Source organism: Lepisosteus platostomus, chromosome 20, assembly GCF_059453375.1.
Source record: "Lepisosteus platostomus isolate fLepPlt1 chromosome 20, fLepPlt1.hap1, whole genome shotgun sequence".
Classification (NCBI taxonomy): Eukaryota; Metazoa; Chordata; class Actinopteri; order Semionotiformes; family Lepisosteidae; genus Lepisosteus; species Lepisosteus platostomus.
In genome coordinates this window covers 8690703-8715723 of record NC_142630.1, presented here as the reverse complement: position 1 = coordinate 8715723, position 25021 = coordinate 8690703, and the positions used below count along the sequence as shown (strand labels likewise).

General features: G+C 41.4%; 1 protein-coding gene across 2 annotated transcripts; it reads right to left on the bottom strand.

Moving 5' to 3' along the window:
* Positions 1 to 1244: 1244 nt before the first annotated feature.
* Positions 1245 to 24904, bottom strand: galns (galactosamine (N-acetyl)-6-sulfatase). 2 transcript variants are annotated; one of them, XM_088613587.1, is made up of 14 exons: positions 24714 to 24901; positions 24224 to 24347; positions 21082 to 21156; positions 20252 to 20354; positions 19623 to 19766; positions 19024 to 19090; positions 18789 to 18916; positions 16758 to 16894; positions 16232 to 16335; positions 12967 to 13103; positions 11257 to 11359; positions 8515 to 8636; positions 3359 to 3476; positions 1245 to 2220 (listed from the first exon to the last, which is right to left on the bottom strand). In XM_088613587.1, exons 1-14 carry the CDS (start codon positions 24831 to 24833, stop codon positions 2134 to 2136), a joined length of 1569 nt encoding a protein of 522 aa, XP_088469713.1. In that variant the 5' UTR covers positions 24834 to 24901; the 3' UTR covers positions 1245 to 2133. The 2 variants fall into 2 exon arrangements, with proteins under 2 accessions (XP_088469713.1, XP_088469715.1); XM_088613589.1 differs by lacking the exons at positions 1245 to 2220; positions 3359 to 3476 and adding an exon at positions 3484 to 7038 and having other exon boundaries at positions 24714 to 24904.
* Positions 24905 to 25021: the final 117 nt, after the last annotated feature.

The following is a 25021-nucleotide window of genomic DNA, read 5'->3' as shown; positions in this document are numbered from 1 at the left end:
AAAAAGTTACAAACGCTAAAAGACCATTTGGTCTACCTAACCGTTATGGTAGTTAATGGTTTCCATCTTATTAAAATATGACAATATATGTGACAGACTCTCCTCCAGGCTTTTTTCTTGACTACTTTTTGGTAAATCGTACAGCGGGGGGGTTTTGGTAGACGATGTTTTTAATTCCGTTGCTCTGAATGTCGCTGTCTGCCCCCTGTGCCCGTCCCCTTCTCAAGCTCAGAAAATCATTATTCTCCCTAGACACTTTATTTTCTTAGGAAACCTGTTTCGAATTGAAAAACGACTCTTATCTTTGATATGATCAAGTTTCACAGGGTAACATTGCTTTGGTAGAGTGGGAGATGAGTAGAAAAATAGCCATTTAAAATCGCGAGGTGATTTTAAAGTTGGTTCACGTTTATTTGAAAGAAAATGCAGATCCGGTAATTTACCGGGCGGCGGTGTGACAAACGTAATGCAGATTCTGTGAGTTCTAACAATGTTATGAACTTACGTATAGAAACTTCTCAGCAGAAAAAGTACTGCTACGTGCATGAATATGCACGGTTTTGGAAAATGCTTTGGGGGAAAAAACATTTTGCAGCAATACCGCACCTGTGCGCCAAATTTGGAACTATTGCGTAATAAGCGGACAATAATCGGACAATTTAAATTGAAATTACAGATACGGTTGTCAAAGTGATTTCCAAACGCCCTTTCTCCACATCTTAAACTATGCCGTGACTGTGTTAAAACAGGCCTAGTTAATGGCAAAGAAAAAGGCATACTACACGCATGCAATCGTTTGCTAATTTCTACTACCCTAAATAAATCCTATGTTGTTTCCCTGTCACGTATATGTACCACATTTTGCTGTGGACTGCCGGGAAAATGACAATGGTTGGCCCATTAACAGGATGTCCGTGTACCAGCGAAACACCAGGTGCCGTCCTGTGCACCCAACTTAACTCGGCTTCTCTTGCGAACATGCTGAAAATAGATTTTTAAAATCTTGCTACCGTCCATCTGCAGTTGTCGGTTCTTGTTGGGTTTTCGAATTTGCAAAGGGCAGACATACCAACAAAGAGACATTATAGAGAACACAGGAAATAAAACATTAACAAAACAGCCAAGCACATCAAAGCTCGATCATTAATACAGTAAATTGGCAGGACCGACAATATGCTGTTTGGTATTCAATAATACATTCAACATTCAAAAAACGTTATTAAGAACAAGTCGGAAAAAACGAATCACCATCAAGTACTGGGCATTTATTACTCGCACCAAGAATCTAGATTCAATAAGTGGAAAGTTTGTCTCCACTAGCTTTTTTCAAAGAACGGGTTATAAGCCCTTTGAACTCCGGTAGTGATCTAAGACAACAGTCCCACTCCTCAAAGAGACGCTTCATTTACATTAACTTCAAATTTCGGCTCAAAACTGCACGTCTGTCCTCCTTTCATTTATACAGTCCTTTACTCTGTATAACATGAGTTACATGACCGTAACTTTTTAAAACATCACAAGCAAAAACAGCCCATAAAACCCCACAATATGATACCATCTTAAAAGGAATGTGATTTGTAAATTTGTAAACATTTTCCCAAACCAAGTTCAGCAAACAAGATATTTGTTTGGTTTAAAAACTTTCATATCTTTCATTTCTCTCAGCCTCCATATTTGTGCTATCAATATGCTTCACGTGAAATGGGGAAGTAATGATAATTTATCCCTTTTTTCCCCCCACATTACAGCTGATACACAGACAACAAACCAAAAGAACCCCCAACAGTAGGACTTCTCTTCTTACCCACTCTCTGGGCAGACACACAGTGTGAGGGAGTACATCACACTCCACTGCTTTTAAGTACAAATTTTAAGATGCTGTTAGATGTACACAGTATGTCTGCATTCAAGTTAACAAAGTAACAACGCTCATGGGGGAATCATTTGAGAGAGAAAACTCACAGTTTAAGTTACTACATGGCACCTAAGAACAGACATTCTCCCTTAAAATCTGCCGGAAGGAAACGTCAGTACTAAGGGCCCATGATGACAGCAGTACAGAAGATTCAATTGCTCAGGAGGTCATGAACATGGTCTTCATCTGTTCATGACACGGAGGTCCGGACGAGCGGGTCAGTGTGGCCATTCACACTTCCAGGGGGCAGACTCTGGGGGCGTGAGGCACCTGCCCAGCTTCTCACAGCCCGGGGGAGCCCAGTTCTGTCAGGAGACAAAGTGGATTTGTAAAGGTCAGGCCTCTGTGTATGTAACACGGCTGATGGTTGAGACAGTTGTAGGAGTATTCCTCTGTCAAATGCATATACTTGTATTTTAACAGCTATAGATGTGAACTTTCTTTCAGTGTTCAAGTACCCAAATATATACCATCATTGCAAAGCTTTAATTTTGACACAAAATGACTTGAATTAAGCACTTTCTACCACCAAACAAAAACTTTAAAAATAAAATTAGTGGGGAAAATGGGGGTTCTGATTCTCTTAAATTTAGTCATCTGAAAAGCAACAAGAAAATCCCCTTGATTCATCAAATACTGACACTTGGGGGCACTGTTGTCACACAGCAGTAACTTTCATTTATTTCTGGTGTGGCTTTGTATGTTGATGATGCGATCAAAAAGTGTTACCCCCCCCCTGTGAAACCCGTCTCATACGATGGCACGGTTCATCAAATACAATTTTTGCAACACAGATTACCATCTCAGAAATTTCAAGATGTCCATATTTTTCAGCAGTGCAGAAAATACAAGTAAATGTACAGGAAAAACCTAAGCAAAATGCTAGAAAACAAACCTCACAGTGAAAACACCTAAAGTAAGAATTCGGTCTAACTCTGTTTTGACTGAGCTCAGTTTATGCAGCTTGTTACCATAGGGAAACTGCTCTGCATGGAACAAACTGAGATTCAGCATCAGAACTAATGGTCCGTATTATTCTGATGGGTTTGACTTTGTCAGTTCTTAAGTTTGAAATTCAATCATATCTTTGCCAAATGAAAGAAAAAGCCAAATTGCACCCATTCCTTGAAAATAGGAAAAAATTTTGAGTTTTCAAAATCAACAATGAGACATAAAACCAGAAAATAAGAGTGGAATCTATGTGGAAGCGCACTAAAAAGTGAGAATAAAAGGCACTTTTTATGCATTTGTAACTTATATTTTAGCTGTAAAACCCTTCAAATCCAGACTCCTATCCCTGTCCGCTTTGCTCTCAGTGTAGTGCTGGAATCTCAATGTCAGGACTGTGTATCACTGATGTTGTAAAAGATATCCCAGATGTGTTTTAGGCAGTCAGCTCCCAGATATGATGAGACACACAGGACTAGGAGATACGGTCCTCACCATGACAGCCAGGTCGCACATGTTAAGCTGTGGCTCTCCGGGAACCAGGCTGTTTTTGTGCTGCTCCACCAGAGGAGTGATCTGCTTTAAAACCCTCTGGTACTCCAAGCTTTGGACACTGCAGGACCAGAAACACAGATAAAAAACACAGAGGATTAACTCAGACATCACAGTGTTATTTCCACTAGTCTTGTGTCAATGCAGGATTTGAGATAAAAAAAGGAATTTACACATTTTGTTAGCAGAGCATTTCATCCAATCAAAAATAGGGTCTCAGAGTTGTTGTTTATGGTTATACTGTGCCAGTAAAGTCTTAAAATGTTATGTTAGCAAGTGTACAAAGTTACAGTATGTGTTTGCATGACATATATTGACCATCATGGAGACAGAACTAATCCTGGACATTAGAGGCCAAGTGAGCATTCAAGAGGACGTTGAACAGAGGTTTGCTGATCAAACAGGTTATCACTTATAGTAAAAACTGTAAAATTCTAGAACAAAGCTTTCCCTATAGTCATTTACAACCTCCAAGTACAGTACACCATAATGGAATATCTTCAAACTTTATTTTTATATTCCCTACAAATAAAATGTAAAGACTTTATTTTGAGTCATGCTGCATTTCTTAGATCCTCAGTCCATGTGCATGCCTCAATTTCCTAAAATTCCTTTAAAAGGGGGCATTGCGTGGGGTTATATAGTGATCAAGCTGGATGATACATTTTAATTGTGTATTGAATGCATCTTAAAAAAAACCCATACAAAATAAAAAGCACCTCCCTTATGATCTCAGCAGCAGATGTGTTGGTGGTTCTCTCTCTGCACTCAATTATTTTTGTAAAGCCGCTAGCAAGTACCCCTGAGCTTTGTTAGATTTACTCTGTAAAACGCAGAGCTGCTGTGTCTTCCAGTGGAGCGTCACTCTCGATAGGACCTGTAGGGTTAACGGCCAAGAGGGTGGGGGAGCACGCCGAGAAATCTCACCAGTGCAATTACTGCACTCAACACAGAAGCAAGCAGCACCTGTGCCTACATCCCCGCACCCCCAGTCACACACGCCCCTCTCGCTCTTCTCCGCGCCCTGATTGGTCCCCCGGGAAGGGGGTGCATGTGTGTGAGGTGAAGTGTCAATTAGTGTAATGACCCCCAGGCCCTGTCCACCTCGCACCTCCCCACCTCAGCCACAAATGCACCCCATTACCCCAGAGAGCCATTCCGCTTACGCCACACAATAACACCTGCTAACACACTCCTCTCATCCACTGACTCCCCCGGCACACTGTTCTTCCATTGATCTCTTCTCCTCTTTGTGGTTTAACAATTCGCTGTCCAGATACAGTGCTAAGTTCTACGTTCTTAATGTTGGGATCAAATCCAGTCTGGTGAAGTATGTTTGCTTGGGTAACACCTGTCCATTTTGTGCCTATATACAGTATATATAATTGCATATATATATTTAAAATAAATAAAAACTATGTGACTAGGAATAATTTATGTAATCTGCCAGAATAAGCAAATAATGAAACATTCAATCACTTAAATATCTTGGTAAAAAAAGAAAAAACAGCAAAACTATTAATAAGATATTTGGTTATCTTAAGGAGCGTAACACGTAGAACAATGAGCAAAACTCAAAACAACTGATGTGAAAAGCTCATTGTTTTATCAACACAACCGTCTCCCGTTAATCCCTCGGCCAAGATAAACAATATGATAAGCATCGGAAAGTGGTCTTAAGAAAGCAAGAGGCCAAGCATTATCTCTGTGCCAGGATTTGCAAGAAAAGTATAAATCCAAGTAATCGGTTTTCAGAATGACTTGAACAGGACACAAGTAAATTAGTGCTTAAGTATGCAAATCTTCTTGAATCCACTTTGACAGCATCTTGCCTTTAGATTAACAAAAAAAATGTTGTGTGCAAATCAATTCAAGGGTAAATACCCCACACCAGCTCGGACTTTCATAATTTACTGTAGGATTACTAATACAAATGAATATGTTCATTTCTTTTCCTCCTTTCTTAAAACTCCTCAGTCAGCATAGTTTCAATACAATCCTAGCCAAGTCTCCAAAAATGCAAATATGGAAATAATAATGGAAAATAAATGTAAATGAGATCTTTTGATTTATAATACATAACCCCCAAGGGGAAAGGGGCACAGCTCAGGTGTATGGCTGCACTGATTAGTCATTCATACCCCCCACCGGTACAATGCACACACTCTCATGCACACATGCAGACAAACACATGGTTTACTGGCAGGGGGAATGGAGCTGAAGAGACAATCAAATACCTCTGCCCTTTCTCTCTCCTCTTTCCTGGGGAAATTGAGCAATTCAGCACGGGCTATTGATTGCAAGCTGAAGTGCTTGTGGAGAGCAGATGAGGCTCGTGGATGCAGCGCGGGCTGCTGCAGTCGCTGGAGGCTGAGTGGGACTTGAGTGCCGACTGTACCGAGACACTAGCCTGTCAAGATCTGGCCCACTGACTGGGCAATATCTGCACAGTGTTGAACTTTTTCAAAACCCTTCTCCCCCTAGAAAAACTAGAACTGTAGTTTCGGCTAGAAACAAAAATAACCTAGCATGTATTGAGATCAAATGCACTCTTATAAAAAGAAGTATCTGTATAGTGAAATGGTTTACTACACACAAAATCGGAGAACAGTTCCAATATACAGCAATGTGGAGGTGTGGTTAGGGCTCTGGACTCTTCACTGTAAGGTTGTGGATTCAAATACCATGCAAGCACTACTGCAGCTCTCAGGAGCACGTGTACTGGTGCTTCAGTAGAGGTGCCAGAGGTGTAAATGGGAACAAATGTAATTTAAGTCAAATTATTTAGAATGAATCATCAATAAAAACATTCATCCTAATGTTTCCCTACTATTGGGCCAATGATAAGTATCTTTAAAAATCTCTGCCTAATTTTTGCACAGAATGCATTGGTAATTTGCTCCCTTAAATATCTATTATTTAACATCTGATAATCACATTGTTGCAATTAACAAAAAAATAATAGCTTTAGGGTGATCAGAAAATGCAGTGCTGCTCTGGGACATTGTATGTACACATAACATAAATGTAGTCATTATATACAAAGAAAATACAAGGTGAAAAATGTAACTATATTGTATATTATATGATTAGTGTCTCAGAATTGCACCCACAAGAAACAAGCGGGTTTCTGGATCTGACTACAGCATCTCATTGACCGCGATGAGAGACAGACTGCCTCATAACCAAAGCTATGTGGGCAGCAGGCATTAGATCATCTAAAGTACCTCTTTAAAAGAAGACAGTGAGTAATGACTCCCACACCCCCCAGCCCAGCTCTGCGCCCTGTACCCCTTAAGGAGCTGAGAGAGAGCAACACGACAGCAGGCAGGCTAATGGAAAACACACTAGGCCCTAGTAAATGATCTGAGGTAGAGATGTGACAACTGACTTGAAGTACTGTGGCCCACAAAGATACTTATACCTCTGCCCACCCTTTGGGGACTTGGGTCATGGAATAATCTGCCCCCCACAAAACAAAAAGATTTAGCAAATTAGAGAGGAGAGAGAGTTGGGATGTTTAAAAATACCAGCATCCACAAACACTTTGATTTTCCTTTGCCTTTCTTTACACAGAGGAAGGAGATTGATTGATTGTGCAACGCTGGAGTGTTGGTGTAGCCCTGTAAAAAGGTTTTTAACAAAAGTTTTAATTTTTCCCCCCCATCTTGTGCTTTTGGGATAATAAATGCAGCACACAAGGCAGGTCTCAAGTATTTACAACACGCCTGTGCTTTGGTATTGTAAATGCTTACAGGTCAGATTTTCAATGTTGCCACCAAATAACCCATGGCTAACATGGGATTACTCATTACTCACCTGTCAGATGTTCCTGGGTGCTGTCTAACTCATAGTGGCATCAGCAATCAGTACTGAATATCCTGTATGTCACTGTAGGGCTTGCTGTGTGTCAAGCAATATCTCTCGCCATGTGGGCTCATGGGACATGTCAGTGAGCCACAATGTAATTCCAATATGTTATTCCAGATTGGGTGGGTACAACACAAGTAGTTGGTATAACTTTTCCTAATGAAAAACACCAACTTTTTAATTAATGAAGTTTGTCTCAAACCATGCTTTACCTATAAATGAGATCTAAAGAAAAAATTTCCATGTAGCTAAGAAAAGCTATATTCAAGTGTAGTCAATTCTACTGGATCCTATCTTGTGTTGAAATACTGATCAATATCCTATAAATAATCCTTGCAAACGGCAGTTTACCAACCTGTATTATCCATAGAAATATCTGAATATTCGTTAAAGGAAACTGTTTTGCTACTACTGCCATTTTTCATGTCTAAATTTGGAGAGAACAGGTTGTTCTAGTTTCAGGAATGGGAAGAAAGAATATAGTCAATATATTTATTTAATGACGCTTGTACCAACATCAAATTTGGTTTCCTTTTGGACACACACGGCTTGATTTATCTCACGTTCCTCACTTACGGTGCTTAGTCTCGAGCAGAAGTGATCTTTCAAATCTGTCACACTGAGCAGCATTTAATCAGCTTGGCTCTTATTGCACGAATCGATGCTGGCTCCTCAGCGGAGGTCTTACATTGACGTAGATCGGTATTGATCTCATAGATTCCTCCAACCACACTTCGGAGCTACACGTTTGAGGCGCATCTCTTTTCTTAAAAAGAAAGACAGCCTCGTAAATCAATGACTTGTGTCGAGCTGGCACGGTGCTTTCTGATTATTACGTTAGGCTGGGAATTTAGTTAATCCTGCTGCAGTAGACCAATATACAGACAGAGCTGATTCCTCGCTTTGTACTGGAAAGCTAGACTATCGTCATTGTGATCAGTAGACAAAGAGAAGTAACCACATTCTCTAGAGATCACTGTAAATCAAAGGCACTACTAGTCAAAACATAATACTATATCATTGATTACTTTGCCCTCTTTTTAATTTTTGCATTATACATGGTTTTAAGAGCAGTGTCACCTTCCCATTTACAGCTCAGTTAACAAACCGTGTTGAAAGCTCCGATAGTAGCTCATCTACTATGAGTAGCTGAAAGCAGGCTGCTGGTAATCTCAGTACAGTGCCTGATTTTTTTAAAAAAGAAATGTGTTCACCCTGGTTTCTCTCACCTGATGGGGTATTTCTCTCCAGGATCCCGCCCCAGGTGGAAGATCAGTGGCTGCATGGTGTGTTCTTCTTGGGTGTGAGTGGTCACTCCAGCCACATCCTCCCCGGGACAGAAGTTAACACCCTGTGTGAAGTACAGAGACCTCTGCTCCAGGAGACTAGCCATGGTGCTGTACAGCCCAGGACACCCACATTACAAAACACACTCCACAGAGCACCAAGGATTAGTCGAGGTACAAAGATTACATAAAATATAGACTATATATAAATGTAACGTACAATTATAAATCCTTTGAGTGGATTTAATGTACAATGTCACCTTTTATTAAAAATTACATTTCTCCAGAAATGAGAAAATAAGTCCCTTTTCTAATGAGATCATGGCTAAAGAACAGAAATTGCTTGCTGTTGTTTATGCTGAACAGTACTCCAGCGGCTGAAAAATATATAAATCCATCGCATGATTTATACCAATTCACTTAATATTTAGGATTTCACCAAAATGTCTTAGTATGGGGGTGACTGAGTTTTGAAATGATCCCTCTCACTTCTTCTTCTATTGCTAGCCTGAACCACACTCTCCATCGCTGCAGGATGCCCCCTGACACCTGGACCTACCCAGCTGCCGTTACATCTGACGCCCCCCTCTGCTTTGTCTCCTGCATGCACCACAGCCCCTCTGCTAAGAGTCTAGTCCCCAGTCTCCCATCCCCCCGGGCTGGCGAGGAGCTTTGATCAGAGAGGCTGATTAAACTCCAGCTATCATCAGGGTGTCCTTGCGGGAGAACACAGCAAATATTAACTGAGCACTCATCTGCAGGGCACTCATCTCCTCCTCTGGGACAGATAGCTCATAAAGGATAATCTGGAACCTTTGAGCAAATGCTTGCCTACAGATTATAGCCGCTAAACTCAAACACGCTCAATAAGAAAACACTTAGCGTGCTCTTCAGAGTTGTGCTAATATGCAAAGCCTTTCCACATCCATTTTTGCTCTTGTTGTGGATGTGCAAAACACCTTGATCCCATCAGATTGCTGGGTAGATTTCTGTGCTAATTCCCTCCGATACAGAAAGAATGAGCAGAGGTCAATTAAATATTTGTACAAGATTGTATGCACCAGAACCCATAAATAATAAAGTTCCAATGGTATGGGATTGGTTTCTTAAAATGGCAAAGTGAAAAGAACTAAGAAAACTGTTTATGGATATAATTTCTAATTGTCGACTAAACTGTACAAGCAGTGAATATCTGTACTTAGCTGATTAACATGACTCTTACTTTCTACATTACAGAATAATTAAAGCACTTGTGAACTGATTTATAAATGTCCCGATGGAAGACAGCCAAAAATGAATGTTTCTGGACAGTCTCACTCATTAGAGATTCAATAAACACTGATGATGATGATGCCAAAACCAATTTAGAAACTAGCTAGAAAACTAGAAATGAATTAGTTTCATCTCTGGATGATCTGGACTACCACTCCACTCACAGCGGTGCTTTTGGATATTTGTTTTTACAAACTAAACAAACCAAATGCTAATCGGGACACCATTTTGTGCTTAACGGGCCGGGTAAAACGTTTCAATGCTCAAAAAGAAAGATACAGATTGGTGGGCAATCACTCTGTGGCTGAATTATTTCAGAGTATTTGGAGACAGTCCGAGTGAGTATTACGATGACATGGCTGTTTGATGCAAAACATTTATCGGCATGAAATTTCTAATTTTACAGATCACTGAATCACATTGGTTGTCTTTTCAAAAGTAAACAAAAATTCACAACCACTGCTTCCCTTGTTGAGAAAAAGATACAGCCTGGATGTGTTCGGAGGGGCATTCATATTTTAGGATCAATCTAAGATTTGCAATCCAGTACTATTTTCCATTGTTCACATAAAAGAATTCAACTGCCAACACGGTATTTCTAAGTGACATTATAAGGGGTCAGAACAAAAGGGTGAGAGGTGAGGTGCAGAAAATGAATAACCCCCTGCTTTTCTCCAGGCCTGAGAACTGATCGACCTCTAATGTGTTAACCGTCTGGAAAGGCTGGAGTCAAGAGCTTAGACGTTCCCCCCTCCATTTCTAAAAGCCTCTTTCAAACCATCTAGCACAGAGCCAATCGATAGGTAACTCAGAGGCAATCAAACGTCATTATTTGTGAAGTTCCACTCCAGTTCACATGGGCTGATAAAGAAGCCCAGTATTGATTCAGGAGCCCTCCAGGAGAGAGCAATTTAAGCAGCCGATGGGGCATAAAACACAGTCCCACGTTTGGAAAAGAAAGGCATCACCTTTTATTCTGAAAGCTCAGACAGTAGCTGTATATGTACTTTAAGGTGGGATCTTGTGAACCAGGGCTCATTTGCAGGAAACCTTCTATTAAACCAGGTCTTGAAAACGGAAAAGAGAGCAAGAGTTCTGAAAGAGCAGTTTTATCAATTACTTTCCAAGATCATTTTTTTTTCTTTTTCTTCACTTTTCTTTAGTTATTAAGAACTAATCTTTCTCAGATTTTTCTCTTACTCAGCAGAACTAAATTGGCTGAGCTTTATTTCCCAACCACGCTTTTTAAATACTAATTCGCCAACGTCCATCCCACTCTAGGGATTCCTAATGAAGTGCTGATAAAATCTATTTTCTGTCAGCAGAATCCATAAAAGCCTATTTTCGCCGGGTTTGACACAGAGAACATTAGCTCCCAGCGAGAGCCCTTGTCATTCTGACAGTCAGCCTTACCTGTTTAAACTCCTCCCAGGAGTTGGTCCACGTCCAGTAGTGTGCCTTGTATAGCCCCACCCTCACTGCCATCATCTCATTGCCACGGTAGAAGAAGATTGGCCTGTTGCGTGTGAAATGGGATTGATGGCTGAATTCCACAGATAAGGAGACTCTGCTTTTCTGACAATAAGCCTGACCAGGATTTCCTGCTTCATCCCATTACATGCTCAGCAGAACACCTTATCTTCAGGGGTGGTCTTTGACAGTGGGCTCCCTGTCAGCACCTCCCAGGAAGGAGACCCACTTGCCATTTTGTGAACATTCAGGGAACTACCGAGGCACACAGTTTAAAAAGTGTCTTTCAGCCAATTCAAAACCAATCGACACACATTCCGTATTTGAAAATGTAAGGCTGGCAATGGGTTTTCATATACAACACAAATTCCAAAGAATCTCCTCTTTAAAGGATGCTTGTTTGCAGGAGAGATACAGAAAGTGGACCACAAAATGGAAACGCTAGTGTACAGTCACTTCATAGGGTGTCGGGTCATCACATGCAGCCAGTACGACCTGTCTGCACTGTAGCATAGACTCGAGCAGCGTCTGGAATTCTGCAGGAGGGACCTGCAACACCATCAATCAGCTCAGGTTGATGATGGGTGAAAAACACTTAAGTCGTCATTTCGGAATCTCCCACAAGTGCCCAGCTGGGCCCAGATCTGGTGACTGAGAAGACCATGACACATGGATAACATCTGATTCATGTTGATCAAACCACTGGGCGACCCCGTGAGCTCTGGGGATCAGGGCTTCGTCATCCTGTAACACACCCCCTCCCTGCAGAAAGGAAATGCTGCAACCTGGGGTGAAGATGATCACTTGGTACCATTTAGTAGAGATTAGCATTGACCTTGTCTTGTGCACCCAAACCAGGAAAATGCGCCTCACTCCCCTGTGGAAACACCAGAATCCTTAACCAAGCACTCAGGACCGAAAAGGACTTTAGACTGGTGATGTTAAGAATATGGCAAAGGGTGACTCAACTGATCACATTGCATTTCTCCACTGCTTAGTGGTCAACAGTTCGTGCTCTTTGCACCACTGGACTCACAAATGTGCATTGGCACGTGTGATGAGCAGTTTGTAGACTTGTACCCTGCTCCGAGGAGTTCTCAGTGGTCCATTTTTTACTTAAACAGGCCACTCACAGCACTGGCTGAAGTGAGGAGTTGATTAATCTGCAGCTGCTTGTCCGTATTGCCTTGCAGTTCAAGTTATTGCTAGAATGTCACGATACGGGAGTATACGCTTCCGCCCACTGCTGCCCCTGGCTGAGCAGTGAAACATCAGCACACTGAACTGTCTTGGTCACTGCAGCTCCTGAAGAAAACGCCCCAACAGTCACCCTTCTTTTAAAGTCATGTAGGTCTCCTCTTCCATAATCACAGGCAACAAGACCTGTTCAGCATTTATATACATAGCCCTAGGCATGCTGGGATGTTACTGGCTTCATTAACACATCAGCCACACCTGTGTGGAAGCCCTTCCTTCCAGTATACCAACTGTCCCTCATTTACCCAGGCGTTTCCATTTTGTTGTCCACTACCCATATGAATCTGACGACAGTGATCCCACTGAGCTTCATGAGAAGAATCTCAGATCAGACTGCTCAACGGCCCAGCCCCATACAGATGGCAACATGCCCAGCTGTGAGGGGTTCAACATTACCTGTCAATGATAGTGTTGTTCAGGAGGACAGGGGTCAGGTCCAGGCCATCGATAGCCCTGTCATTGGGGACAGGGAGTCCTGCCAGTGACAGGCTGGTGGTGAAGAGATCCATCACATTCGCCAGCTGGTAGCTCACCTACAACAGAAGTACTGTTTGTTACTCTACAAATTAATTGTACGTGTCCCACATTGTTAGAAGTATGTGGTCCCATAGATATGAGATAATAATTAACAAAATCATGTGCACAAGATACTGTAGAATATAATTTAAATTCTGTTTAATGTGTTATCCTGGATGTCATAAAGGCAGTAGTAAAATCTATGTGGTCTATTTTTTTTTTTTAAAAAAGCATTACAACTCAGTGTATATTTTTCAATCTAAATTTTGCTAAACTAAAAAACCCGATATAGATCCAGCCTCTTCTTCAAGTTCAATCACTCTAAAAAGTCAAACAAAATCTGACTCACGTCAGGCTGTACACAGGCAGGTAAACACTGATATACTGTAGTAGCAAGGCACCAAGAATGCCCACCCCTAGCGTGAAATTCAAAACGACAGCAGAATACAGCAACTTTAAAACACGCTCGCACAAAAGGATTCCTTTTTTCGGGGGGCTCTGTGTCTTGATTATGCTTTTACTCAGTCTTCTCTATAATCTGCGCTCGCAGGTTTATTATAAACCACACAAACGTCTCTGTAAATTAGAAGAAAAAAAAGAAATGGGACTGGAGCTGTAGTTGGGGTTTTATCTCGGTTTCCCAGCCTCGCGAAAAGCTTTATTTTATTTATAAACTTTGAACTATTTTCAGATAAAATGCCATTTTTTCGCTGTCATCCTTGATCTTTCATTCCATTCTCTCCTGAGCGGTCCTTTGAGAGAAGCGGCGCGCTCACAATCAGATAGCGCTATCTGCGCTCCGCAGCTGCTGCCGCCACGCGCCGCCACGCTTCTATCGGCGCCGCGCACACCGCCGGCCTGACGAGAATGAATTCCTCTTCTCCTCCAGCCATTGCAAAAGTAAGAAAGGGCCCCAGAAACACATTCCATTATCTGCACTTTCCGGCTTTAATAATAAAAAAAAAACGCAGAAATCAAAGAGGACAATTAATAAAGCTGACTACCAGCCACTACCAAGCCCTTATCCCCAAAAGAAAATAATTTGAAAAAAAAAAAGTCAAAATGTTTTAAACCGCAAGAACAAATGTCAGGATGCTTTTAAAAAAGTTTCTAATTTAATTTTTTTCCCTCTCCTTTTCTTTTTTTTTTCTCCCCGTCGCTCTTTCTTTCTTTAATAACCCCTTGTGGGAGTTATCACAAGGCACAGACCTGCTATCCCTGTCTAATTCACTTGAGCTCTGTGTCTCTCAGCAGATAAACACAACAAAAGGGACTGCGAAGGCAGCCTTTCAGTGATAGCTCTTCTGCCCCTCTGTAGCCTTTCTGCTGCCAGGGCAATGCAAACAGCGTTCCTATTCTTCGGTAACCTTTTCAGATGTTCACTGAACTCAGAAAATGTTCGTTTTTAACGCCTTTGTTTGGACAATTTTAACTGAAAGGACTCCTGCAGAAGAAGTTAATGTGAATGCTTGCTTTTCCACATAAACCCCTGAGTCATGGCGTCAGTTGTGGGCTAAATAAAATAGAATCAATAAAAACACCAATTTCAAAACAGTATCGCTTATGTTCAATTAGGTGACTCAAAACCTATTACCCTCATTCACACTGAGATAAATGCAGAGAATCCACCCTGTTGCACATTTGGATTGCAGTCAGAGCTGGTGCAGAACAGCTCAGAGCTGCCTCGCCTTCGGCCTGCGATATTTAGCTTGCCCAGATTTTACCATGAATGCCTAAAGATCTTTCCTCACCATGAAATGTTCTTTATCGACTCAAGATCAGGTTTTGTTGGTCACCCTTTAAGGCAGCGGGATAGAAAGATCAGGAAAAACGCATTTCGACATTGCCTCTTGACTTGAACTCAGAGGACCTTCAGATGTCCAGATCTAAACGTCTCCAAAACCAGAAAAGGTCTTTTAAAGACGGGGAAAAGGCAATAGAAAAAGGGAGGGAAGCCTTGATAGAACAAAACCAAGTAGCCAACAGATCTAAACAGTTCTGTGTTAACTGCACTAGAATAGCCACAGTTCACAGTACAGACTTCATTTATGTTGCCTTGCTTGCTCCCACAAAGGGCTCACTTGGTAGAAGAAATATGGATGGCACAGCCCAGGCTGGTTAATGATGGCAGCCAAAACCTGGAGGCTCAATACCACTGTCAGTATTTAGAGAGCACATCCCCTTGTTATTATTCCATGTGCCTGGTGTATTCAGATACAGCAGCCCTCATTACAGCTCTATCCAAGCTCTGCAAACACACAAACAGATTAGCCGCCTAAGACTTCAGCAATCCCCCCTTCCCTGTGCCATTCTGTAGCACTATCAGCACACCACACACCCGAAAGATAGCAGCCTGGGGCAGAGCTTAATTCACCCCCAGCCTCGCGGCTCGAAAATCCTCCTGCAGCGCAGCCTGGTGTCAGAGCCGCCGATAACACAATTAAAAATCATTTGCAGAACACATGCTGGTTTAACGGATCAGAAAAATATTTTGTACAGGCCAACAGAAGAGGAAAAAGGGGGGGTGGGGGTGGGGGAACTAACCTCACTACAAGAAAGTGTTCCAAAAGAGCACACATACAAAAAAGGCACCCAGGACATGATTATCTGGGTACGCTGTGCTTTACATGACTTCACTCTACAAGAACCACTTTATGATTGCATCAAAGCTATGTCATTTACATACACATTCCACATGTTACCCCTTGTTAGAATATATACAAGGGAAAAGAACGCACCTGTAGATAAGCTTAGCCAAAAGGCCAACTGCACTATTCGATGGTGTATTCTGCAGAACTGTGACAATTAAAAAAAGGCACTGGAAAGGGATGCCAAAGGGGTACTGCAGTGCTGACAGTCGCACAATCAAATAGCCCACTCCCACTAAGTTTGAACACAACTTCTCCATGCACAAGGCTTAAGGTAAAGAAAATGTGCAGACGTTAAAGTGTTCTGTAAGGGCAGGAAGTGTGCAATAGTTTGTCATCATGATGAAGATTCTTAAACCATGGAAAAGCATGTGGCGGACGTAGTCTCAGAATTTAGGGATTTACCCTTTCAGGCCACATCGCCATTGTGGTCAGTCAGTCAGTCACCACCACAACAGAAACAACTGAAAATAAATAAAGAGAAGACGTTTCATCACCTGTCCAGCTTTTATGTGTCCTGGCCACCACGCAATCCCTGGTTCTCTCATTCCCCCTTCAAATGTTGTTTCTTTGCCACAGAGAAAAGGGCCATTGCTGCCAGCTTGGAAAAATACAGAAACACGTCAGAATCAGCACATCCCAGATCTAGAGCCATTAATCTCTGAGTGGCTACTTATGAATCTACAGCCTCCCTAAACAAGCAACACATCCTGTTTGTGGTGTAACTGTTCTCCATGAACTGGTTTCTCCTGCTCCGGAGACCACAAGAAGGAACGTACTGACCAGCCACGCTGGTGAAGCCAAGCCTCCATCTCCCTTCAGCCATATAAGCCACCTACTGTAGATGGGCAGATCAGTCTTCCCTATTTCTTGTGTGCCAAACAGTCAGTTCAATTAAATGAATTCTTGCAGGTAAATGCCTATAGAAGCCCAAAAGCAACAGTGGCAACACACCAGGTGTACGAGAGTCAGTCTGCAGACCCTCATCCCTGCAGTTTCTGAAAGAAGGGGGTCTTAGGTTACCTTGGATGCCAGAGGTCAGAGCGGCTCCGTTATCCGAGGTGAAGAACACAAAGGTGTTCTCGGCGATTCCCAGCGTCTTGAGCTCCTTCAGGATGACGCCCACGCTGTCATCCAGCTCCATCACTGCATCTCCGTACCTGCGCAACACACAGCACTCCTCACCCACAGCTCTGCACCCCACTGGGAGAGACCGCAGCCTGGCCACCCCTCTCCTTTCTCACTCAGACTTACAGAAGCCACCAATATTGAAAAAACAATGATCCTGGGTCCAAAAAATTCAAGAACACATTAATACAAGTCAAATTTATGCTTTGATATTTGTTACTGACTGTAAAATATCCTTGAAATATTTATAATTCCCACATACCACACTATAAAATCCCTCTATTCCTGTGCTCTTTACATTCCGAACATTTGAATAATAGGTATTTCACTATGAAATAATTTTCTGTCATCAGGTATCTAATTTTGTATTCAGAAGAATGTCTAGTTAGTGAGTCTGACTTCTGAACATGAATGCAAAGCACACAATAATGATCAAACTAGGGGAGACTTCAATTGTTTCCCTGCCACCTAAAATTGAAGACTATGCCAAGAATATTAAATTTGTGGTATAATTAGCTAACATTTTGAGTCCTTAAAACAAAATTATGAACATTCCTTAACTAGAATTCTCAGACTCTTAACTCTGAGAATATAGACTTCCTTTCTCCTTCATGTGTAATTTCTGTATCCCCTTGACCACTGGTAATACAAAACTGGTCAATAAACACTATTCTACCTACCAGAAGGGCTATCACAAATATACAAATCTTTTGGCAAATCGGTTTAAAAATTAAATTTTAAAAAATAAAATTTAATTTTAAGGAATGGATTACTTGGCTTTAATTTAGAGTATCCCAAAGCACTTTACATATACTGTAAATAGGACGCACTTTATCCATTATTGAAGGGCACCACCCACCTGCCTGGTTCACAGCAGTCATTCTGCACCAGCAACACTATAGTTTTTAAGCATTACACTTAGATTAAAAGACCTGCACACTGCCTATAGATTATAAAACTAATTTTTAGGAGAAAAAAAAATGAAATTACCAAAAGTTAGTTGTCTTAGATCACAATTCATAAAGGAAAATAAAAAAAATTATAAATGTACTAGTTTGTAAATAACTCTTAGATGCTATAAACATTGTATATCATCTGACTTGATACCAGACTTACTGAACATTAGCAGTTTAGAGCACACTTCATATATATAACCACTGATCCTATTGACTATATTGTACTGCTATACAAGGGAGGTGCATCTTTATAATTGCAGCTTTAATATGGAGACCAGAGTTATCACAAGCAAGAAAAAATAAATGTTTAGGGACTTCATTATGCTAGAGTAAAACAAAACAACCACACAATGCCGATGATAAATTCCAAACCCACTTGAACACTGAGCATAGCTTCCCAAACCTTAAACTACACTAATATTACAGTTAATTTAAGTGTCCGTAGCTCCAGTGCTCATCTGGCTTTGTGAAACCATTTCTGAATGTTTTGAAAAATAGCACAAAATTATTTTAAAATGTCACAAGCAAAACAATTTGAAGAATTACATTTTTAAGACTTCTTCTCAATGCATGATGATGTAAATGAGAAAACCTATGACATAACAACATATGAAAGGTTACAAAATAGTTAATTGAATCAAGGATCTTATGCATTAGAGTATTTTAATAAAGCCAACATATCTGCTTCCAGCACGTGACTGGGTAGCTTGTTCTGTACTCCCACAGTCTTTTGGGTAAAGAAGTAATTCCATTTCTAGGTTTTATTTTTTCGGGTAGTATAAAACAGAAAGAAAAGGAGATCATATAGAATATGAGTGGATTTCTCATCTTCATCTAGGTTCTTGTGATTAACACTACATGTACAATAATAAATCTGTAAGTGACAACGGATCCTGAAGTGTTTCATAGCCAAGTCGCAAGTCAACATTATCAAACAGTAGGTGTTCCAAAAATTGACTCTGCAACTTACAGACCCCTCTGGCTTTTTCCCTGGAAACGTTCTGAGGCATACACTGGAGTATGAGTGGCATCCACAGCCCAATACAAGAAGAACCGCTCACCAGAGGCAGCCTGTCGACGAAGGAACTTCACAGTCTCCTACCAGAGAACAGAAAAAAAAAACAGTCAATATCCTCCTTTAATCTCACTTCGGCACACAAATATGTTTGAAATCAGAAAACTATGTCTGGACACCACACATTCACCTCCAGATAGAGCTGTGTGAGATTGGATTCTCCACTCGCACGATTTATCCTGAAGTCCTCGTAATACCTGGGAAAAGGAAATGAAAACAGGGATGTGAGTCCTTTTCCTTTTCTTTAAAATATTGAAAGTCTCGGTTACAAAAAGGTATCTGTCTCCCACAATACAGCAAGGCTGGAGCCGGTCTCAGACTCAGCTATACTGAAACAAAAACTGAAAGGAGGGGAGGTTTTCTGTTCTTTTAACCGAGAGTGCAGTTAGAGAAGTACGAGACAGGATCTCAAGACCTCACTGTTCCAGGTGCCACCATGAAACTGACACCTGCTGTCTCCAGGGTATGTCAGATCAGGCTCAGGTACGGTAAATAAACTCACGGTTAAGCATGAAATGGCTTTTCTGCTTTCGTCAGTCACCCTGAACACGCAGATGGTTGGGGAAAGCAAATAAGGGGAAATAAAATACACAATCACAGCTGGTACTGACTAGACCAAAAGCTCTGCTCTCATCCAGGGAAGTAGAGAGCTGAACACTGGCCTGGAAATGCTTACTTTAGTGAAAGTTCCTTTTTTTCCCCCCGTCTGGTTTTATAAGCAAGACCTACCTCCCCACCATCTGGGAGTTGTTGTACACGGGGATATTGGGCCTGAAAGTTTTGTTGTATGGTCCAACATGGCAGTTTGGAGCCCCAAAAAACTCATCAAAACCATGCTCCAGGGGGAGGTATTGTGGCCTGTGGCCTAGATGCCTGAAAAAGTAAAAAAGTAACAAATCGATACAGTATATGAGCAACAAGAATAGGAAAATATTTTAAACATATGACACAAAAGTCATAATAATCAAAACAAAAATCATTACTGAAATGTCAGCTGCAAAGCTCGTACTATTAATTTTGTATTCACGTACATCTCTTGAATGTCTCAGAATTCAGTGCGATTAGGAGATCAGTGTTTCAAAGTTTACATATTAACAAGGAATTTGCAATCAGTTAGCAAATGCATTAGTTCGTTTACTCGATAGCGAATTAGGTATTCCTGCAGAATGAAGATTTTAAAGTAATACCTGAACAGCGAATCATGACTCTGACTCAAAAGGAACTGTTCAGTTATCACTCTGACCCAATAGCTGTTGAGGTATGGTATAATGAAAGAAAACTCTTAGCCGAGCTCTGCTTGCTCAGACATCGCAAACATCAAGATTTGTAAAAGAAATTAAATGTAAACCACAGCTCACCACTTTCCGACGATCTTACTGACATAGCCTGCCTTCCTCAGCATCTCTGGAATAAGGATCTCGTCCTTGCTGATCCCACCCACTATCTCCTGGGGGGTGTATGCTACAAAACAATGACCTCTGTGACATGGTAACATGTAAATGGTGGCAATGCTTCTATTGCCTTTAATAAAGACCAAACTAAAGATTGTTTTTGCCTCAATTCTGAGCTCAAATCAACAGTGAACACTTATCAGGAAAAATAAGCATTGTGCTTACATTACAACACAGCTACGAGATACACCGGAAAAAAACAAACATCAAGAGTCACATTTGAAGTATATCTCTTCGATGCTGATGCTTCTATTTGGCTCAAAAGCAATCCTTAAGTACAGTATATACATAAATGGATTATTCTCAATGCTCCAGCCAGGATACTCTTAACATCAACTATCAATATGTTTTCTAACTGCTTTATCACATTCAGGCTCATGGGGGAGCCAGATCCTATCCCAGCAAGCAACAGGTGCAAGTCAGGATATACCCCTGATGGGGGGCCAGGACACACACAGCAGTGCACCCAGAGGAAACCCACGTGAACACGGGGAGAACATACAAACGCCACGCAGAGAGCACCGCAGGTCTGGAATTGAAGCCAGGGCCCAAGAGCCATGAGGCAGAAATGCTACCCACCACTGTCCCACCTCCTTTTAACTTCACTGCCTTTGAACAAACACCACAAATACACAAGGTAACCCAAATTTATCATCATGCCGTTTCACTGCACTGATCTACAGTAAATGACCGAAGCCCCGCTATGCTTTCTGTGGGCTGCAGGAGCCCGAGCTCACCATTCCTGGCGTGTGCATTGGTAGTGTAGAATCCGTTCCTGACGGGCAGCCGGCCTGTCAGCAGTGCAGCTCTGGCTGTGGAGCAAGGACAGAGGACATCTTCATGACTCAGACTCCACCACTGTACCAATCACACACCCTGAGAAATCAGTAGCTTGGGGGGGGAACAAAAGTGTCTTGTCAGCCTTCAATGAATAATAATAATTCCTTACACTTATATAGCGCTTTTCTGGACACTCCACTCAAAGCGCTTTACAGGTAATGGGGACCCCCCTCCACCACCACCAATGTGCAGCCCCACCTGGATGATGCGACGGCAGCCATAGTGCGCCAGAACGCTCCCCACACAACAGCTCTCAGTGGGGAGGAGAGCAGAGTGATGAAGCCAGATCATAGATGGTGATCATTAGGAAGATGTGATTCATACAGTACATGAAGGCCACTGGGAAATTTGGCCAGGATGATAGAGTTACACCCCTATTCTTTTTGAGGAATGCCCTGGGATTTTCCATGTCCAGTGAGAGTAAGGACCCCAGTTTTACATCTCATTCAAAGGACAGCGCCCAGTTAAACTGACTGGACAGGACACAGCCTTCATCCATGCCTGCATTAAGCAGAAACAACTGAAAGGATATTACATTTTGTCACACTGTAATGGAGAAATCAAACCTTGACTTTGCAATGCTGGACTCAGTCACATCTATGCCCCATGTCTAGGTGGTCAGTAGCCCCTAGATAGCAGCAGGTGACCAGGAGAGCCTGGTCAGATATGGCTGAGAGAGGTTATCATGGCAGGGCTGAAATCCGTGATATCTGAAGTTACTGGTTAGGGCTGCCCTCATTCTCCATCTCCCAACAAGTCCCGTTGGTGCCCCAGTCAGAGGGATAAAGATCACGCAGTGCACACAATGCCAGCAGCCTCACTACACAGCAGATCAGGTAGAGATCTCACTTCACCAACTGAGTATAGGCAGGACACTAGGGCCAAAACTGCTGAACTCTTTAATGATCTTTAATGAGCACAAAATATAGAAATCATATAGAATTAAAGAAAAATTACAAAAACTTCAAGAAAATGGAAATTGACTTAATATTCCTATTAAACAGATAACGATTAAGACTAATGAGTGCTCTAATATCTCAATGTGGAATGGAATTTTAATCAAGCCACAGAAGAAGGGAATTTTGAATAACTTTTAATAACGTTAAATGAGGTTTCAGGTATCGGCTTTCACGAACTGCAGTATGTCAGGGCGTTTTCAAGGCACACATCAAACATATATGAGATTAATAATTGATTAAGTCGTATTTGCTTAAATATTAATTAGAAGATGGAAAAAAAAACTTTGCAAGCCCTGATGGCAGACCTCATTAGCATAGCAAGTTTATTCAAATTCCCAAATTAGGTCTAATTAGCATATTTCAATAGTGCATTATCCCTATTACCATAATGAGTCTTTCTACTATCATCCACACAGATACAGCTTAGAATTCTGAATTATTCATTAAAATAGAAGAATAGGCTTTAAAAGGATTCCAGTACCTACCACCAATCTCCCAATCTCCCACCCCAAATATATTCCTGCTCTTAATCACAGTCCCCGTTTAATTATTGCAACTTGTCCATCCTCCACTTGAGCTTCCTGGATTGCAATTATCCATATTGTTAGAGGCTTGGAAAAAGCACAGGCAGCTCCTACTCAATAGACAGCCCTTTCCTCCGAATGGTTTGTGGCAACATCTCCTGCCTTGAGTGTATTTGTGGACACTGTGTGTCTGTCAGACTATTTGGTGGTGCTCTACAATTCCACGGCACAGGTCTCTGAGCCTTCGTCTTTCAAACAAGATGTTAATTAACTCACTTTTGCCCTAATGTTTATTATGTGTCAGGGATAACACACTGACTTTGGAATATGTATGCAATTCATTATATTTTCCATATACTGAGGCCCATCTGAACATGAGGTTCTTTTCAAAGGGCTCAGCAAAGTGAAACCTGGTCATTTTAAATCATATCACGATATGACTGACCTGTTCATAGAATACACAGACCACTAAGTCTTAATGGATGTTAACGGATTTCTCCTCAGATGTGCATACAATGTCTAGGCTAATTAAAACAAGTAACAAGTAAAAAGTAATAATAAAAAAGTAAGATGTTAATCTTAAAAATGTCTTTGGACTGTGCAATGCTATCATCATATAGCCCAGAAAACAACAGCGACATTTATTCACACCCCAGTAAATAGTATTTTTGTGAAACTTCCTCTGGCAGCGATTCCACAGACTAGATCTCTACTGTAGTGTGCTATAAGGTTCTGGCATTCCCCCATGTAGAACTGTTCTAACCGATCAGACCCTGTGGTTTCCATTAATGAATGGCCGTCTGGAGCTAGAATCAGGTCTGAGGTCTAGAGATTGAGAGAGCTTATGTGCAGTTAAACTTTTCTTTGTTGATCTGGAGATTTACTTTCAAATATGATTTGCCGACAAAAATAAGTTAAAAAAATATAAAAATACCAATGCACAGCTATTACAAAATGAGAAAATATTTTGTTTTAAAGATCAAAGGGCTATGTAAGACGCTGGCATGATTGAACATCTGTATTTGAAAACTGTGCACTGTTGTGAAGCAGTGAGTAATGTGTTACACACAGGACCATGGAGAACAACAGCAATGCAGACCAGAGTGCACTAACGTCACCAGTATCCACAAATGGTGGCAACAAGAGCCTAGTATTGTTGTTCATGAGAATGTGTTCCCCGGGAGTCATCTGCAAGATTACACAACTGTGGTGCTCTGCTTCACCCTTCAGTAACAGTGCAAGCATCCTGTGTTACTACATCCACCCCAAGTGACTTCCGAAAAGGACACACTGAAGATCCCTGGTCATTTTTGAAGTTGCTTATACACACGGGTCTGTTTTTTTTTTTACCACGTTTTGCACCAGCTAAAATGTATCATATTCGTGAAACCTGCAGTAAGGATTTTAAAGATGCTTGATGAAAACTGCACCTCCACTTCACAGATCGTGTCCTTCCTGAGGTTTACAGTGTCATCACAGTTTACCACGCATATGCCAAGATCTTTACCACACCCGTCTAATTCACTCTTCTGCTTGTAACGCACGTCCGTACTCACAGGGGGAGCACAGGGGATTGGCAGTGTAGAAATTGGGGAACAACATTCCTTCGCTGGCCATTCGGTCGAGATTTGGGGTCTCCTTCGAGGGCTGCCCGAACACTCCCAGATCTCCCCACCCCATCTATAAACGACCATAACAAAAATGTTAAAGATACTATAAGACCACGGACCAAAAGAAAAAATGTTTGTTTGCTTCAGACAGGTTTTCAATCTCCTTTTTCAAAACAAGGTATTTTTTCATTATATAAATAGCTTACTTCCCCCATCATTAAACCTTCCTGGTTAGTAACCGAACTATAGAACAAGACCATACCGTTACACAGGCGTCAAACGGTAGTAATTAACTGTCAACTGTACTTCATCAATACACGTATCTATTGCCAAAACATAAAACTTCCTTTACTCTCAACACTGAGATAAAGTGCAAAAAAGTTTCTCAACCCGCGCTAAAAACGAGACGGTCAAATATTTTAAAATATCAACTTACATCATCCATGAGCATGATGATAATATTTGGATTGGAGCCATTCTGTCTGGTCTCTGCAAGACAGCAGCATTCAAAAGTAAAAAATAAAACTAACGCATTGGCTATGATTTTACAAAACATTTTACACCTCGTGGATTGAAATGAAAGCGTCACAAGACGAACTCGGGGAGGTGTGCTCTTTGGTCACATGAACTTGAGATCACGTGAAAGATCTTTTTAAAAAATTTAACACCTTGCACAAAAATAGAAGCGAGGGGGGTTTTCTTTGTAGCGCAGTTGCACGTCTGTATAATTGCTTGATCCTTAAC